At 41.7% G+C, this 16,425-nt stretch overlaps 1 protein-coding gene across 9 annotated transcripts in view; it reads right to left on the bottom strand.

Annotated features, from left to right (window-relative positions):
• The window catches only part of MLLT3 (MLLT3 super elongation complex subunit), a 157,823-nt gene that overhangs the window by 5,798 nt on the left and 135,600 nt on the right, over positions 1-16,425 (bottom strand). For all 9 annotated transcript variants that reach the window (XM_080987832.1, XM_080987831.1, XM_080987833.1 and 6 more), the window contains 4 exons: positions 11,837-11,969; positions 8,356-8,452; positions 7,073-7,144; positions 5,295-5,366 (listed from right to left, as the gene is read on the bottom strand). In XM_080987832.1, the coding sequence (XP_080843958.1) occupies positions 5,295-5,366; positions 7,073-7,144; positions 8,356-8,452; positions 11,837-11,969 (374 nt within the window). The remainder of the gene's footprint in view (positions 1-5,294; positions 5,367-7,072; positions 7,145-8,355; positions 8,453-11,836; positions 11,970-16,425) is intronic.

Below are 16,425 nucleotides of genomic sequence, written 5' to 3'. Positions count from 1 at the left end.
TAGAAAGGAAGTTTCTTATTTCAAAATTAAGTTAATATGAACTGCACGGATTGTGTATTACCTATAAGATGCAGCCCTGAAGCCAGTGACATGAGAAATGGATCAATATAATCAAAGGAAAAGCATCTTTTGGTCATAGTTCATCCTTCAGGTGCTATAAGCAATCAAACTTCACTTGGATTTGCCCTAGACCAGGCACCCCCAAACTTGGCCCAATTCCCATCATCCCTGACCACTGGTCCTGTTAGCTAGGGATGATGGGAGTTGTAGTCCCAAAACATCTGGAGGGCTGAGTTTGGAGATGCCTGCCCTAGACTAATGCAAACTAGTAGAAACATAAGGAAACTCCAAGGCTTTTAATTAAAATGGTGTTCCTCAGTATCAATCCCTCCAGCTTCATTGGGACATACAATCCATTTTATATTTCTGTACTCTCCACCCCTTTGCAATCATGTCCCTCCTTTCATTTTGTAGCTCACCAAATCAACAAAATCAAACTAGATAATATAATTAAGGGTATTAAGTGGTCAGTAACCAACTAAGGCACCTAATATTTTTTAGCTGTCCCCTCTCAGGTGCTCATTTGCTTCTGGCAAGGAACAAAGCATGCACAGGAAGAATGGTAGCCAACAGTCGTGTCTGTGACTGGCAGGAAAAACACATGCATAGCTAGGCCCACCAAGAAGGTAAGATGAGTCTGTACTAGGAGGCCAGAATCTGAGCTTAAAAAGTAAAACTTGTAGAAGGAGAATTGTGAAGCAAAATGTGGAGGGACTATTCTAAGCAACTGCTTTGAGAAATGCCTTTCAGTTTTTATAGGCAATGGAATTTGGAGCTGTGACTGACCATATAGAGAAATCTGGAGATATACAGCACTTGGTCTTCACAGACTCTAAATGGACTGGGAGGTGCTTTAGACAATGAAGAAAGGGCTCCCTCTTTCACTTTGAAGCCTTTCTTTGTCTTGCTGCTTGGTGGCAGTCAGTAATTCAACCGATTAAGCTTTTCCTGGTATGAAAATATGGTTATGGAAAAAGCCAAATCTGTTATGACTTGTGTATAGCCGCTGATTTACTTCTGAGCCCTCTACCCAATCCATCAAAGAGGAAACATATTGCATATAACACGAAGCATAGCCAAATTTGAGCCCCTGCTTCTGGGTGTGGTGGAATGCCCAATCCTGTTGGCATTCCTGGGGCACGAGGGCAGAGAAAACACAGGTGCTGTGGTAAAAGGAAGGAACAGGAGAAATGGGAGGCATCTCTAACATGGCAGCTGATCCAAATACAATGGGTAGCAATTGTTCAATGAGTAAGCCCATTGATCTCTTGCTGATCTAGAGGCACACATGGGATGGGATGACTGGAAACAATCAAGTATCAAGCTAATACACAATGTCAACCATATACCGTATTTTTCGCTCCATAAGACACACTTTTCCCCTCCTAAAAAGTAAGGGGAAATGTGTGTGCGTCTTATGGAGTGGATGCAGGGGGGAGGCAGGCAGGGAAAGCCCCCAAGAACCACACACAAGCTCCGTGCGGCTCTTGCAGGCTTTTCCCCAGGAGGGAGAAGGGACTGACGCAGCCAGTCAGTCCCTTCTTCCTCCTCGTAGAAAAGCCCGCAGGAGCCGCATGCTCCTTAAGGGTGCGCGGCTCCTGTGGACTTTTGTGGGAGGTGGGGGGAATTGCCATAGCCGCGCGCAACCTCTCTGGCCGGGAGAGGCTGTGCGCGGCTATGGCACAAGCCAAGAGAGCCAGCGGGATCCATCCCGCTCGCTGTCTTGGCTTCTTTGCTCTTTGGGGCTGGGGGGAAAACCTGGGCTTCCCCCCGCAGCCCCGAGAACCTCTGGGAGAAGGAAGGCCAGTCAGTCCCTTCTCCCTCCTTGTAGAAAAGCCCGCAGAAGCCGCGCGCTCATTAAAGGGTGCGCGACTCCTGTGGACTTTTGCGGGAGGTGGGGGAATTTTGCGGCCAGGAGAGAAGCTCTGGGAGAAGCGGCTAGGCTGCGCGCAGCCTGTCCACTGCTCTTTGGGGCTGGGGGGGGGGATAATATTTTTTTCCTTGATTTCCCCCTCTAAAAACTAGGTGCGCCTTATGGTCCGGTGCGCCTTATGGCGCGAAAAATACGGTATGCATTGCAACAAGTCAGCTGAAAACAGCCACCTGTTCCCTCTGACAGCCCGGGCATGTATGACAACGTTTGACACAACACTCAATGGCTAACAGGGAAATAGCCTGTGGTATCTTTCCAAGAGTTAAAAATGTATTCTTAATGTATGTTTCCCTTAGCCCCGTGTCGAGCAGTTCATGAAGAATTTCAGAAAAACTTGCAGAAGCATCCCCCCCCCTGCCCCCAACAGAACTATATTTGATACGCTTCCCTGTGATGCTGTGCCAAAAAGGGGGCCTTCCATTAACTCCCATGATAATAAATTTCAGGAATTCAAAAGCAGTTAGGAAGTGTTAACAGATGCATTTGAAAGCAATGCAGTGCTCTTAAAAGTAACGAGAAATAAAATCTCATTTGTTGATCGCTATCTACACTTTCTAAGCTCCAGCTAGGAGCAACATGAACATTTGAACCCGATTCTTCATCCGGGCCTCTGAGAAATGCAGCTACAGTGTCAAAGCCACCTGGTGAATCTGAGTGAGATGAACCCCCTCAGTTTTAATGGAGGCACAGAATACATCAAGATATACCCAAGAAAGCTTTAGGGGAATTCTTGACCGCCTGCCAAGGCAATTCAGGTTAATGCTTTTAATATCAGCACTCACGTTCTTAATCTATTGAAAAACACTTGGAGGAGGGAAGACTTAAGATTATAACTGTCAAGATTTCAGATTACCAGAGTTGAAAAACAGAACATTAAAATACTTTAAACTTAGACCCAGGATGCAAGAACCTAGGGAAGTTTTATTTGTTCTTGACGAAGTGTGCTCTACTTTGTTTTAATGTACAGTTGTTTACACACAGTCATTCTCCATCAATTTCATTGCCATCTATCACGCTGCAGCAATTGAAATGCCTTTGGGGAAGAATGTCTGCTTGAAGGGCTGGGCTTTAGCTAATGGGAAAGATTTCATTTTAACCTTTAAGAAAGGTTTGAAAGGATTTGGAATTCTCCGTGTCCAAAAAGACTACATTAAAAGCTATTATTTATTGTTATGCATTGCAGTTCATTTCTTGTGTTATGGTAAAGGTTTTAAAAACGGCTACAAAAAACCCCAAACAAACTCTTATTTTAATCTTTACAGCCTGCTAATGAAATGTTTGGCTAAGAGTGCCCAGGGCCACCCAGAGAGCTAAGATCCCAGACAGGATTGGATCCCAGTCTGCTGCACACAGATTCAACAGCAAACTATTCTGCTGGGACCATCTACTGGCTTTGAGTCGTTAGGGATCAAAATCCACACTTTATGTATCATGACCGTTAATATAGCTTTACTGTGACATCCTGGTGAATAAGTAGTGATCCTTGATTCTATTTCCCTTAGGACTGATCCACTGACAGCCATAGTTTCAAATGAAAGGCACTATTGAACAATTACCGTATTTTTCGCTCCATAAGGCGCACCAAGTTTTGGGAGGAGGAAAACAAGGGGGAAAAAATTCTGAATCCCAGAAGCCAGAACAGCAAGAGGGATCTGGCTTCTGGGATAGCCTCTGGCTGTTCTGCCTTCTGGGATAGCCGCGCCAAGACTCTTCAGGGCAGCAGGATGAAGGCTCCCCCTGCCTGGAAGAGGCTGCGCGCAGCTAAGGCAGAAGCCAGGAGAGGCACTGTGCAGAGAGGGAGAGCTGCGCAGCGCCCCTTCAGCGAAGCGGGAGGAGGAACAGAAGGGGCTCCGTTCCTCCTCCCGCTTCACTGAAGGGGCGATGCGCAGCTCTTCTCTCTGTGCAGCGCCATTCACTCCATAAGATGCCCTCACATTTCCCCTTACTTTTTAGGAGGAAAAAAGTGTGTCTTATGGAGCGAAAAATACGGGACTTTATATGCTCAGTATGAAATGCAGGTTCCTAAACAGAATATGAGCCACTTCACACACTACATTTTTTTTTAGACACACATAACATCTACATCTAAAAGAAATGTAAACTGTGAATGTGATAAACTAGTGTCTGAAAACAAACTGATCATGCACCGTCATTTGTTGGAGCTCGGATTGGTTGTGGCTCCCTGCCGAGCGAACCTGGGTGTGTTACTCTATAATGTGTGGAATAGTACTACTAAATTGGAGTGCGGGGGAACCTCACTGCAAAATAATCTCTTAACAACTGACTATTTGTAAACGAAACATAAAAAGAAGATTGCTTTTTTCCTATTCAGAGTACAAAATACATGCTATCAGCTTAATTTAGAAATTGCAATTGTATATAAAGATAGAAATTCCTGCTAGCAAAATACATGTAACCAGTTCATTACCAGTCATTTTTTTGCTTTGTTTTTTTGGCCAGTAAAGTCCACAATGAAAGACACATTTGGAGAGATCAGAAATGGCGCGCACAGATGTGTGTGCATACATGCACACAAATCTCCAAACTTCTGGGGAATCAGTTCTTGATTACAAAGAGTAAATTTCATTACAAAAAGAAATATTTGATGCAACTGAAGTGAATACTAGTGCTATTTTTTTTAAAAAAAAACAACACCTGAAATTATTTGGGGTGATTCCAACTGAATTACATTCAGCGTACTCACTCTGGAATCAATGGACTTAAGCTACTTAAAGTCCATTGGTTTCAACAGGTCTGCTCAGAATATGATTTAGCTAGGTACCGCTCAAGGCTTGACAGTTGCTGCACTTGAATCTTCCTGTGGTAACACACAAGTCTCAGTAGAAAAGTTGAGTTTTGATACTGAACGGCTAACACGTTCAAAGCTGCAACATGCAAACTCAAGTATAGTTGAAAAATACAGAAGACTGAATTCAGTGTTACAAACTGAAATTTGTAATGCTAGGGATGCATTAAAAATCTGTTGAAGTTTGCCATTGCCAGGAACACTCAAAGAAATATCCCTCAAGAAGACGTGGTGTGTTTTTTCAGCAGAAAACAGTGCTTATAGTTTGAAAATCTTGCAACATGCTAATCTCTCAGCACATATGTCACAATTGTTAAGATGTAGGCGGATGGATTATCAAATTCTACTAGAAGATCAGAGCTGTGTTCTCGACTTTGAAAAGTACTATGCTTAGCACGAAGACAGGAGTGCCTGGCGTGCTCTGGTCCATGGGGTCACGAAGAGTCTGACACGACTAAACAACAACATGCTTAGCATAGAAAGTAGACCTCTCACCTGTTGCAGTACATGTCTTTCCCTTAGTGTCATTAACCTTCTGTGAAGCTCAACTAGCTCATCAAGATATGCCTGGAAATAAACGATTCAAAAACAAACAAAAAACGAATGTTTTATTAAAAAAAACACCACATTTGTATTCTGGTGTATAGACAAATATTTATATTCCAGGACAGCAAAGCAATGGAAATACAACCGACTCACAACTTTGTGTATAGTCAGAACAAGCTCAGAACCACCCTTGTGTGATTATCCCTACTTTTTCCAAGATGGTGCTTTCCCCCCCAAGAGTGGGCTTTGCCAGCCAGCTCTATAAGGTGGAGAATTTTTAAGCTCAACGACTTGCTTACCCGACTCTGGCGAGCAAAGCAAAGAGCATTTAAGCTCTCCACCTCACATGCATTAGATTTATGCATTTTCAGTTGGCTTGCTGCCATGAACGTAAAACTGCGATGACACAAGTTAAATGTGCGCAAGTTGCAATGAATTAAGTATGTCATAAAACACAGTGATGTATAATAAAGCCATGATACTAACAATAATGTAGCTAACTGCTAAAAAAAAAATTCAGCAAGATACAGTGGTACCTGGGGTTACATACGCTTCAGGTTACAGACTCCACTAACCCAGAAATAGTGCTTCAGGTTAAGAACAGTTTCAGGTTAAGAATGGGCCTCTGGCCCACACTGGAGGAATGGCAGATGAAACTGATGGACTATATGGAACTGGCGGAAATGACTGGTAGAATCCGTGACCAGGGAGAAGAGTCGGTGGAAGAAGATTGGAAGAAATTTAAAGATTATCTACAGAAACATTGCAAAATCAAAGAATGTTAGAGTGATGATGGATTGAAATTAAGTGGTTTCTAGCTGTACAGGCGTTAAAGTTATATATAGACTAAGATTAAGGATTAGGCATAAAAAGGTTAAAAGAACGGAAAATTGGCTATTAATAGATAAGAATTTAATGTTATACCATATTAAGATTAAGGATTGGGATTAAAAAAGAGGGAAAGAAATTGCTGGACAAACAAATTGAACTGTAATACAAAAGAGGGAGGTACGAGAAGGTCCAGAAAATAAGTAAATTCAAAAGTGGTGATGAAAAGGTGGTATTGTTTTTAATTGTTTCTTCTTTTTCTTTTTTTTGTATTTTGTATTGTGTATTTTTGTATTGTGTATTTTTCTTTTTACTTTTAATTTTCTTTTACTGATGTGTTCTGTTTTTATTGGAAACTTTAATAAATATCATTAAAAAAAAAAAAAAGAATGGGCCTCTGGAACGAATTAAGTACTTAACCCGAGGTACCACTGTATGGGCAAATTAAAACTCATCTTAACCTGTTGTGAACAAATTGTAAGGTGTACCTCTTAGGAAGCGCATTGAATTCCAGAACCATAGTGCTATGGCCAAACACCCCCTTTCTTTTGTTGTTACATAGCACACTTTTAGTGTGTTGGGCAAACACAGGCACTCTGGTGTGGAAAAAGACGTTCCTTCACATATTTGGATTCTAAGTCTTTTAGGGTTTATAAGATTACCTGTACCTTGAACTGGGCCTGAAATTGAACTATTCAACTTCACTTCATTTAAGAGAACAATATATACATAATAAGTAATTAAAATGTAGAATAAATACTAAAATATTGAGTAACTAAAAAACACTTCATTAAGGCATGTGCCAACCAATGTTTCTTATATACTGAAAGATCCAATACTTTTTACAGATTTAATAAAGATTATGAAGCATGATGCAAATATTATTTCTTTTCATTTACCTTATCGCAATCGCCATTCTTTATCTGTTTATCAGATTTACTCTGCTTTATAGGACTCTTCACTTCTAGAATCTAGAAAATAAGAGTAAATATTTAAGGGGATCATAGGGCTAGGACTGAGGATCACGAGAAATTCCACAACCAAATATCTCAATGGTTTAAGGATGTTCAGCAGCCAATTTATCTAACCTACATATTTTTTCTGTGAACCGCTCTGAGTTCTTAGGATGAAGGGCAGTATATAAGTTTAATAAATAAAATAAAATAATTAAAGCCCGGTGCTCCTTCGAAGCTTGCACTGTCCAAATGATACAATTGGAAGCAAAAGCCCCACACCTAACTCAACATTTTCTGTTCTTAAAGGCCAGTTTGAAGCAGAATTATATGAAGCGGATATGTGCATATTTTAAACCTCTTGACCACATGCACATCCCAGGGATTATCGCAGTTGGTGATACTCTTATGTTTTTATAGCTTGGTCAGAGGGTTAAACCACAGAGCCTAGGACTTGCCGATCAGAAGCTCGGCGGTTCGAATCCCCGCGATGGGCTGAGCTCCCGTTGCTCGGTCCCTGCTCCTGCCAACCTAGCAGTTCAAAAGCACATGCAAGTAGATAAATAGGTACCGCTCCGGCGGGAAGGTAAACGGCGTTTCCGTGTGCTGCTCTGGTTCGCCAGAAGCGGCTTAGTCATGCTGGCCACATGACCCGGAAGCTGTACGCCGGCTCCCTCGGCTAGTAAAGCGAGATGAGCGCCGCAACCCCAGAGTCGGTCACGACTGGACCTAATGGTCAGGGGTCCCTTTACCTTTAGCTTGGTCAGAAATCATGGTAGCCGGATGCAGAACTTTATGAGCAGTTTTATTATTAATGATTTGTACAATAATTGTGTCGCAGCAAATTTCTGAAGGTTGTTCGTATGACCACAGTGCTAGCATTTAACTCTTCGCCAAATTAACAGTTGTTATTAGAGGGGGAAAGCTGCTGCACGCCTTCTCGTATATGTTTCAATAATATTACCAAGCATGTGTCACAGAATCGTCGAGTGGGAAGGGACCAAAGGACCATCTAATCCACCCCCCTGCAATGCAGGAATCTCAGCTTAAGCACCCACACCCACGATGTATAAGACAGAAGTAATAGTTTATCTCTGTTTTTGTCACACAGGACACTCTCTCTGTTTTACACTGACCAAATGGCTCCCAAGGCAGAAGGACAAGAGAGAAAATATCCACTGGGAAAATGAAGTGATGGTGGCTGCAGCAGTCATGCCACAAAACAGTACCTGGTTATTGTTGGTTTTTAATAAAGGTGGGGGTTCGTGGCGGAGGGGTGAAGATGCTGAACTGCTGTCGCTGTCGCTTCCATCGCTCAGACTAACCCTGAGAAGGGAAAGGGAAAGGGAAAATAAATTTATTAAGATGTGCAACATAAAGGAAATTTTCCATGGCTTATAACGGACATCATAGCCCTAACAATCGGCTTTCAAAAAGCAAGTTTGTGGGAGAAGTTGAAAGTAAGTGGTAGCAATGTTAACAGATTAGGAATAAAAAGTCCAAATAAGAGAAACCCATGTAAGATCAATGCTTTCCAACTTTCAATAACTTGATGGTCCCAAAGGTGAACCCAACTCTTTTCTGTTTGTGAACACATTCTGAATAAAAAGTCTGCAAAACTGCATATTCACCTGCAGTTTTCTTGAAATGGTATCTTAATTATACATAGCTAAAACTGCTTCTGATAGTCAAGGTGAACTATCAACATGTGATGCAATGTGGACATCAGTACCAAACAACTCGAAGAAGAAGAAGGAGAAGGCGCATAAAACACACTTTGATCGGGATATCAACTTCTGGAAAAGAGGGTTCCCCACCTATTTTGGAACAGAACATTATCTACAGCACCCCGATAGCAAATCTAAAAAATAACAGCCACTCAGAATTTTCCAACTTGCTTGAAATTCTGAAAGTTGCCTTGTATACAAGTTGTAATTACTTGCAAGTTCTTGATATTCCAAGCCTGAATTTTCACAGGTCAGAAACGAACACCCCCTTTCCCCAGGCAAGTCCTGCTTCCTGCTTCCTCTGTTACTTCTTCGCCCCAGGTATTCCTATTTAAATGTATTTTCATCAAAATCTATATGGGTTTGTACTAACCCACCAAGGCATCCATCTGATTTCTCGAATTCTCAACCAAGTGCAGTAGGCAGGCATTCTTGCTTTCAAGCTAATGTTGGAAGTTGTAATGCTATGGTCCAATAAACCACACACACACACACACACGTTGAGAGTTGAGGCCTGACTAACCAGAAGACGACACACATGATATACTCATTAAGAGAGTAGCATATCTCAAAACAGAAGACAGGCGCTTCTTCAACTTTTCCTCCACTTAAAATTCTTTATTTTATTAAGCATAATTATACCTCACATACACAAAAAAAGTCCTCAGAGTAGCTTCAGCTCCTTTTACTCGACCCTATAATACAGCTCAGGACTGATTATAGGGCACCTTATTACCCCTCTCAAACCCCCTCATCTATTCATACAGGCAGAAGGGTTATAGCTTTTCAATATGTATCTCAAAATGAAACCAACATACAGGGTTGGAGGAAGGTCATAAGGCATGACTATTTTCTTCGCAGTTTAGATATTGTCATTTGTATGGACACACACAGACACTGAAGAAGACAGAATGCCATGTCCATTTCAACACAGCTCCCATGTCTCTTCCACGTACTGTAATCGGAGGACACAAAAGGACAGCACCATTTCAGAAGCAAGATAATAATCATTTTACTCAAGGCTGAGGAGAAATACCATGCCTATATGACTATGTTGTGTGAAGAGGAGCTAGATGTTTTGAACGCTTGAGTGTCAGTTGAATGCTGCTGGGAGCCTGACAGCGTCCTGAAACACATCTGTAAAATTCAATATACATTCACTTCATCTTCCCTATTAACAAGCCTTCACATATCATACGAGAGAAGAAATTTTTGGAAAACCATTCATACATGTTTCATCCAGGGCTTTTTTCCCCCCAGCCGGAACTCACTGGAACTCAGTTCCTGCCTCACTCAGGTGGGCACCATTGCCATTATAAGAGAACAAGGGAGGCGTTCAGGGGGAGTTCCAGCACCTCTTTTTTCTAGAAATCAATCAATCTTTATTACGGTCCAGAGGCCCAACAAATCGTTACAAAGCAATGCACAATTCAGACAGCCTACCTCCAGGTTAAGCAAGCATTTTGTTCAGACTTAAAGATAGGGATCATTGGATCTTGCAACCAACAATAAAAACCTTGCCACTGCTAATGTTCTAGCGTTTGTCCGGTCTTCCAATAGGAACCTGACATAGCGAGCCTCTGATTTTCCCGGGAAAGCTACCAGCAAGGGTAATATCAGTTCAGCCCTGGCTTGCTCGTATTTCGCACAGTGCAGCAAAATATGTTTTACAGAATCGATGTTTTGAGCACACAAGCAAAGTCTGATTTTTCTAGAAAAATAGCACTGGTTTCATCTGTTGTGTAATGATGTTTATTGCCATGTCAAGTGTTGTTGCGGGAAGGCGACAACGTCTCCCCTGGATCCGGCAGTCGTGCTGGAGGCGAGGGGATTCCCTGGGCTTGGGTTCACTCAGACCCAGGAAGTGAATTGCAACTTGCCTGCCTACTTGGCCAATAGCAGGCAGCCCCACCCCTTCGCTTAAAGAAAGTAGATTTCAAAGGGGGGCGGGCGCTGAGTATTTTCCCCCCCTGAAAAGGGGGTGGTAGGCCAAATAGGTTTCAGAGCCTCTGTTCTATGAAATGCTACAGCATTTAATCAAAAAGCCACACACACACCCCGGGTCTTATAAACCAACCTCCCTACAACTCCATATGTTTGAAAGGCAGTACTCAAAATATAAACACCTCCCCCCCCATAATTCTTACGTTGTAAAAAAAGTGTTCAGCTTCTTTTCTATGGGCAGGTTCTGCCCCCTTCATAACACCCCCAATTTCTTAGATAATTCCTCTGCATTTTGAGTTTCCTTTCCCCGCGTGGACTTTTATTTCAGCCTATCCTCTCCCAGTAGTGATGTATGGAAGTGAGAGCTGGACCACAAGGAAGGCTGATCGCCAAAGAATTGATGCTTTTGAATTATGGTGCTGGAGGAGACTCTTGAGAGTCCCATGGACTGCAAGAAGATCAAACCTATCCATTCTGAAGGAAATCAGCCCTGAGTGCTCACTGGAAGGACAGATCCTGAAGCTGAAGCTCCAAGACTTTGGCCACCTCATGAGAAGAGAAGACTCCCTGGAAAAGACCCTGATGTTGGGAAAGATGGAGGGCACAAGGAGAAGGGGACGACAGAGGACGAGATGGTTGGACAGTGTTCTCGAAGCTACCAACATGAATTTGACTAAACTGCGGGAGGCAGTGGAAGACAGGAGTGCCTGGCATGCTCTGGTCCATGAGGTCACAAAGAGTCGAACACGACTAAACAACTAAACAACAACAACAACAACATTCAAAATATAAACACACACCCCATAATTCTTATGTTGTAAAAAAAGCGTTCTGCTTTTTTTCTATGGCAGGTTCTGCCCCCTTCCTAACACCCCCAATTTCTTAGATAATTCCTCTGCATTTTGTGTTTCCTTTCCCCGCGTGGACTTTTGTTTCAGCCTATCCTCTCTCTGCATTTAAAAGCAGAGTTCCCTGCCTCTGACACAAGCCTGGTGCATTCAAATAGTCTGGAATGTATTTATTTTATTGCAACCCTCACCTGCGGCCCCTGCTTCCTCCATGAGTATTTACAGGTCTCTCCATCTCAGAGTCATTGTCATTCTCGTCTGCTTCATCAGATTCATCTTCATTATCATCAGAATGCAGATCTTTCATTATAGACCTCAAAGGACCTGGGGGACAAAAACAAAAGGGAACACAAATCAGCCGCGGGAGTTTGCATTCAACTCTGCCTATTGTTCAGCTTTTCAACAAAACAAGTTCTAACACAGTTTTGAAGACGAGGGCAATGAAGACTTGGACATTAAAGGAAAGGCATAATGCGCAGGGGGGCTTATGCAGCAAGCGCTTAAACAAAAGCAAATTTATTCAAAGACCAGTTGACTTAAAACAGGATTATTTCTGCCAACAATGAGATTTATGTTTAAGTGTTTGCAGAATTAGTCTTGGAATGTTAAGTAAAGCAAGTTGGCTTTCTGAACAACAGAAGAGAGATTAAAAACAAAACAAAACAAAAAAACCCCAAAGGTTATTATTTGGGCATCCTATACCTGACAAGATCTAAGAGACACTACTAGTAATAGTACATTTTGTTAGGTTAATCCGTGTATTGAAAGTCATAGTCTAATAAATCATTGTGATTGCAACTTGTTCCGGCCAAGGCATTCTTTGTCTGCCTGTTTTTGATCTACTTAGATTTAGCTGTCTTCTTTATTTGAAGGTCAATGTCAGGTCAAGCAAGCTCTTTTGCTAGCCTTCATATGTATAAAGTGTGTCTATGCCCCAGAAATAGAGGCCTATCTTTTTCATGGAACTGAACAGAAAGCCTGCTTCATGAGCGAGAAAAGTTTTAGAGCTAGGTTCTCAAAATTTTGAATTTTTATTATTATTATACAAAAGAATATGGACTTTAGCATATCTGAAAAACAGTAGCTCTTTTTATAATTATTTTTATTAGAATTTTCAGTCATACAATTTCCAGAAATAAACACCCACCAATAAAATCATACATCGACTTCCCTTCTTCAAGTTTCCCATTTTTACCGCATCTTCTATTCCAACCAATCAATTTCCCCTCCTTTTCGTATTGCCTCAAACATAATTACAGTTGTACCTTGGAAGTTGAACGGAATCCGTTCCAGAAGTCTGTTCGACTTCCAAAACGTTCAGAAACCAAAGCGCGGCTTCTGATTGGCTGCAGGAAGCTCCCGCAGCCAATCAAAAGCCACGGAAGCCCCATCGAACATTCGGGTCACTTTTGGATTTGGAGTGTTCGGGATCCAAGGTACTACTGTATACTGTTGAATTTATATTAATTCTGCTAGCGTTTCCACTTGCTTAGAATTATTTCCCAGATACTCCACAGAAACTTTCCAGTAGCTCTTCATTTATTAAATTTATATTTCACCCTTCCTCCCAAAGGAGACTAGGCTGGCTGCCAAGAGAGTTCATCTTGGGGGGGAAAGAGGTGGAGGGAAAGAGTTGAGTTACATTTTTCAAATATAAAATCTGAAAATAAATAGTTCACCCAGCGACTAACATAGCGGTAAAATCCAAGGATCTTATAGCACTTTGAAGACTAACACATTTCATTATGGCACATAATGGCCGATTTGTTCGGGAGCTGAGGCATTCAGCTTCCAAGGTACAACTGTATTTTCAACGACTAATACTGAACTTTGAAAACAGAACATTCTGTATTGGCAAGATTCAGTTTCAAAGGTTTCTAACCCAAAAGGATAGCATTTGTTGGGTTCTTTCATTCCTGATGTAAACTACGCAAAAGACAATGGGAATGCTGTTCCCAGCTATAATATTGGTCTAATATTAATACTAAACAAACAGACAAAACAAAAACCCCGCCTGTTTTCCCCCCAGTTGTCTCAATGGACATCCATCATAGTCATGGTTTTGAAACATGATTTTTGCTTTTTAAAAATAAACATTTTTTTTTTAAAAAAAAAAGATAAAATCTGGTTTTTAAGGTAATTTAATCTAACTAGCACCGGGATTTGAGGCAATCGCACCACCATATCAGTCTACAAAACTTATGGGGGCATTGCTGATGAAATTGTTTGTGACACTGTAATGTATCACTGCACAGATGTACAGATCTTGATATACTCCCTTTTAAACAGGGACCTGCTAGCAAAGGAAGTAGTATGAATAGGCTTCTTACAACCGTTACAAACAAAAATATACATTTGAGGAAACTTACAAATCCACAGAAAATGAGCTAAATGTTTCTTGGAAAGGGATCGAATATCACTTTTAATATTTCCTGCATTTAAAGCAGCTTGTTAATAAAATACACATTGTGCCATTTATAATAAAAACAGCTCAACATGAACTCTCTCAGATATTTACATGTACACTGCTTAGGGCAGGGTCTCCTGGCAGATATAAATTCTGACTTTCTTAGAACTGAATAGCGATTAACTCCAAAGCCAAAGTCAATAAAGTCTAAGAAACCTGTTGTAGTCTTTTAAAATTAAATTTTGGTGGCTGAAAGAAGTCTTATTGGTTTATGCTTACTGGTAATCTTAAGGTTGCAAAAGGAAGAGAGGAACAACTCTTTTGGGTGTTGTTAGTAGAAGAGCTTCTGTTTTTCCCAAAGAAAACTATTGGCTGTGTGTAAATGACATGAGAAACCATGGTTTATGGTGACTGAATGAGCCTAGGCAACCCTCAGACTTGTTTGCTTCCCCCCTCCATCTCCAGTTAGGCAGAAGCTATCATTTCTGTTTTTGATCAAGTGCACCATTCAAACTTGAAAAACAGCAGTTAATCTGAACCGTTGTTTCATCAAACCATGGTTAACATAGTTAAGATTAACTACAGTTTAGGGTTTGGAAATACTGCTAAACTATGGTTAGCAGGAATCAGAGCTTCTTCTTTACTTTGGGTGTGCCAGAGGAAGAGGCAAGAGGGGAGGAAAGGTTACCTTAGTTCGTTCCCCATAAATCAGGGATGGGACCAGTGGCCCTCCAAATGTTTTTGGCCTACAACTCCATCAGCTCCAACCATCATGGCCAATAATCAGTATGATGGGAAATGTACTCCGGTAACACAGGATGAACCATAGGTGTCTCGATTATGTGATAAACCATTGCTTATTAGGGTGTCTTAGAGAAGTCACTGTTTCACTCCTGTTATTCCATTCTATTCTGTTATTTAGTTCACACATGCCATGAGGCTGCAATTTTAAGTCATGAAATTTGAATCAATTTATGTGAGCAATGCAACATGTGGGCCAAAAGATCACATTTTTTTCTGATGCAGTAATTTCAAGGATGTTCCAAAAAATAGCCTAGATCATGGGAAATCAGCTTAGCAAACCCCCAAGCTCATGTGATAGGGAGACACTTGCAAATGGAGTGCAATATGCAAAATGTATCTTAATTCTGATATTTCATTTTAGGATCTCAATAAGCTTCTTGTTTATGCGGTTAAGTATTTTGAATTCATTGTTACAAGCATGCCCATGGAATGAATGGGTTAGACAGCCAACTAAATGAATGTTTAGGAAACATCCGGAGAAAAGGAGATGGCTGAACGGAACCAAACTCCTTCACAGTTTAAAAAAAAGGCAGCTTTTTAACTGAACAATGAAAACAAACAATAAACATGAAGAGAAAAATCTTACGGACTTGTGAGTCAGTGTTGTGTAGCGGCTAGCATGTCAGCCAAGCAATGGGGAGGCCAAAATTCAAATTGCTGCTCAGCCATGAAGGACATAGAGTTATCCAGTGTGTATATCTCAGACTAACCTAACCTCTAGGGCTGGGCAATATCTGGTTTTCAACACTGTGATCTATCATCAGCTAAATGCCATGATATGCTGATATATCACCACGTCTGGAATGTATATGGGCTGCTTCTTCTTCCCCACCTTAAGGGAGGAAGAAGCAGCTGAGATACATTGCCCAGCCCTACTGAGCAAGCCCCCCTACCGCTCTGACTGGGGTGGAGACTTCCTTAAACTGTTCGGCTGGGGGGCAGGAAGCCTCTCGCCCCCCAGCTGAGCAAGCCCTGATACCATTCTGGCTTATGCGAGCCAGAGGGTGGGGGGGCTTCTTCAACGGCACAGGCAGACAGAGTCTGAGAATTTGCTCTTCCGAAACCTTCTCAGGCTCTGCTTGCCTCTGCCTTTGCCATCTGCAGGCTATTGTTTAGGGAAGTTTTTAATGTGTGACATCTTAGTGTATTTTTGGTCTTTGTGGAAGCCGCCCAGAGTGGCTGGGGAAACCCAGCCAGATGGGCGGGGTACAAATAAATTATTATTATTATTATTATTATTATTATTATTATTATTATTGCTGGTGCAATGCATTTCCAACTCAAATTATCTGAAACCGCTATCGCGATCTGAACACCACCCCAGTTTCAGACCGTTTATCAATATATCGGCCACCTCTACCTACCTCACAGGGTTGTTGCAAGGAAAAAGCAGGGGTACAGATAGAATGATATACCCTGCCCTGAGCTTCCCAGAGGATGAATATATAGGGTGGTACCCAACAAAGGATTTCCTCTTGTGCAATGGACTGGTCACCTTCCCCTCCTCTTCCTGCACACCCTCCAATCTGATCTGGATTGAGTGAAGGGAACCCACGGAACAGATTTAGG

Source organism: Podarcis pityusensis, assembly GCF_964106645.2.
Source record: "Podarcis pityusensis genome assembly, chromosome: 17".
Lineage (NCBI taxonomy): Eukaryota > Metazoa > Chordata > Lepidosauria > Squamata > Lacertidae > Podarcis > Podarcis pityusensis.
The sequence above is the reverse complement of the archived record's forward strand: the minus strand, read 5'-3'. Positions and strand labels throughout refer to the sequence as shown.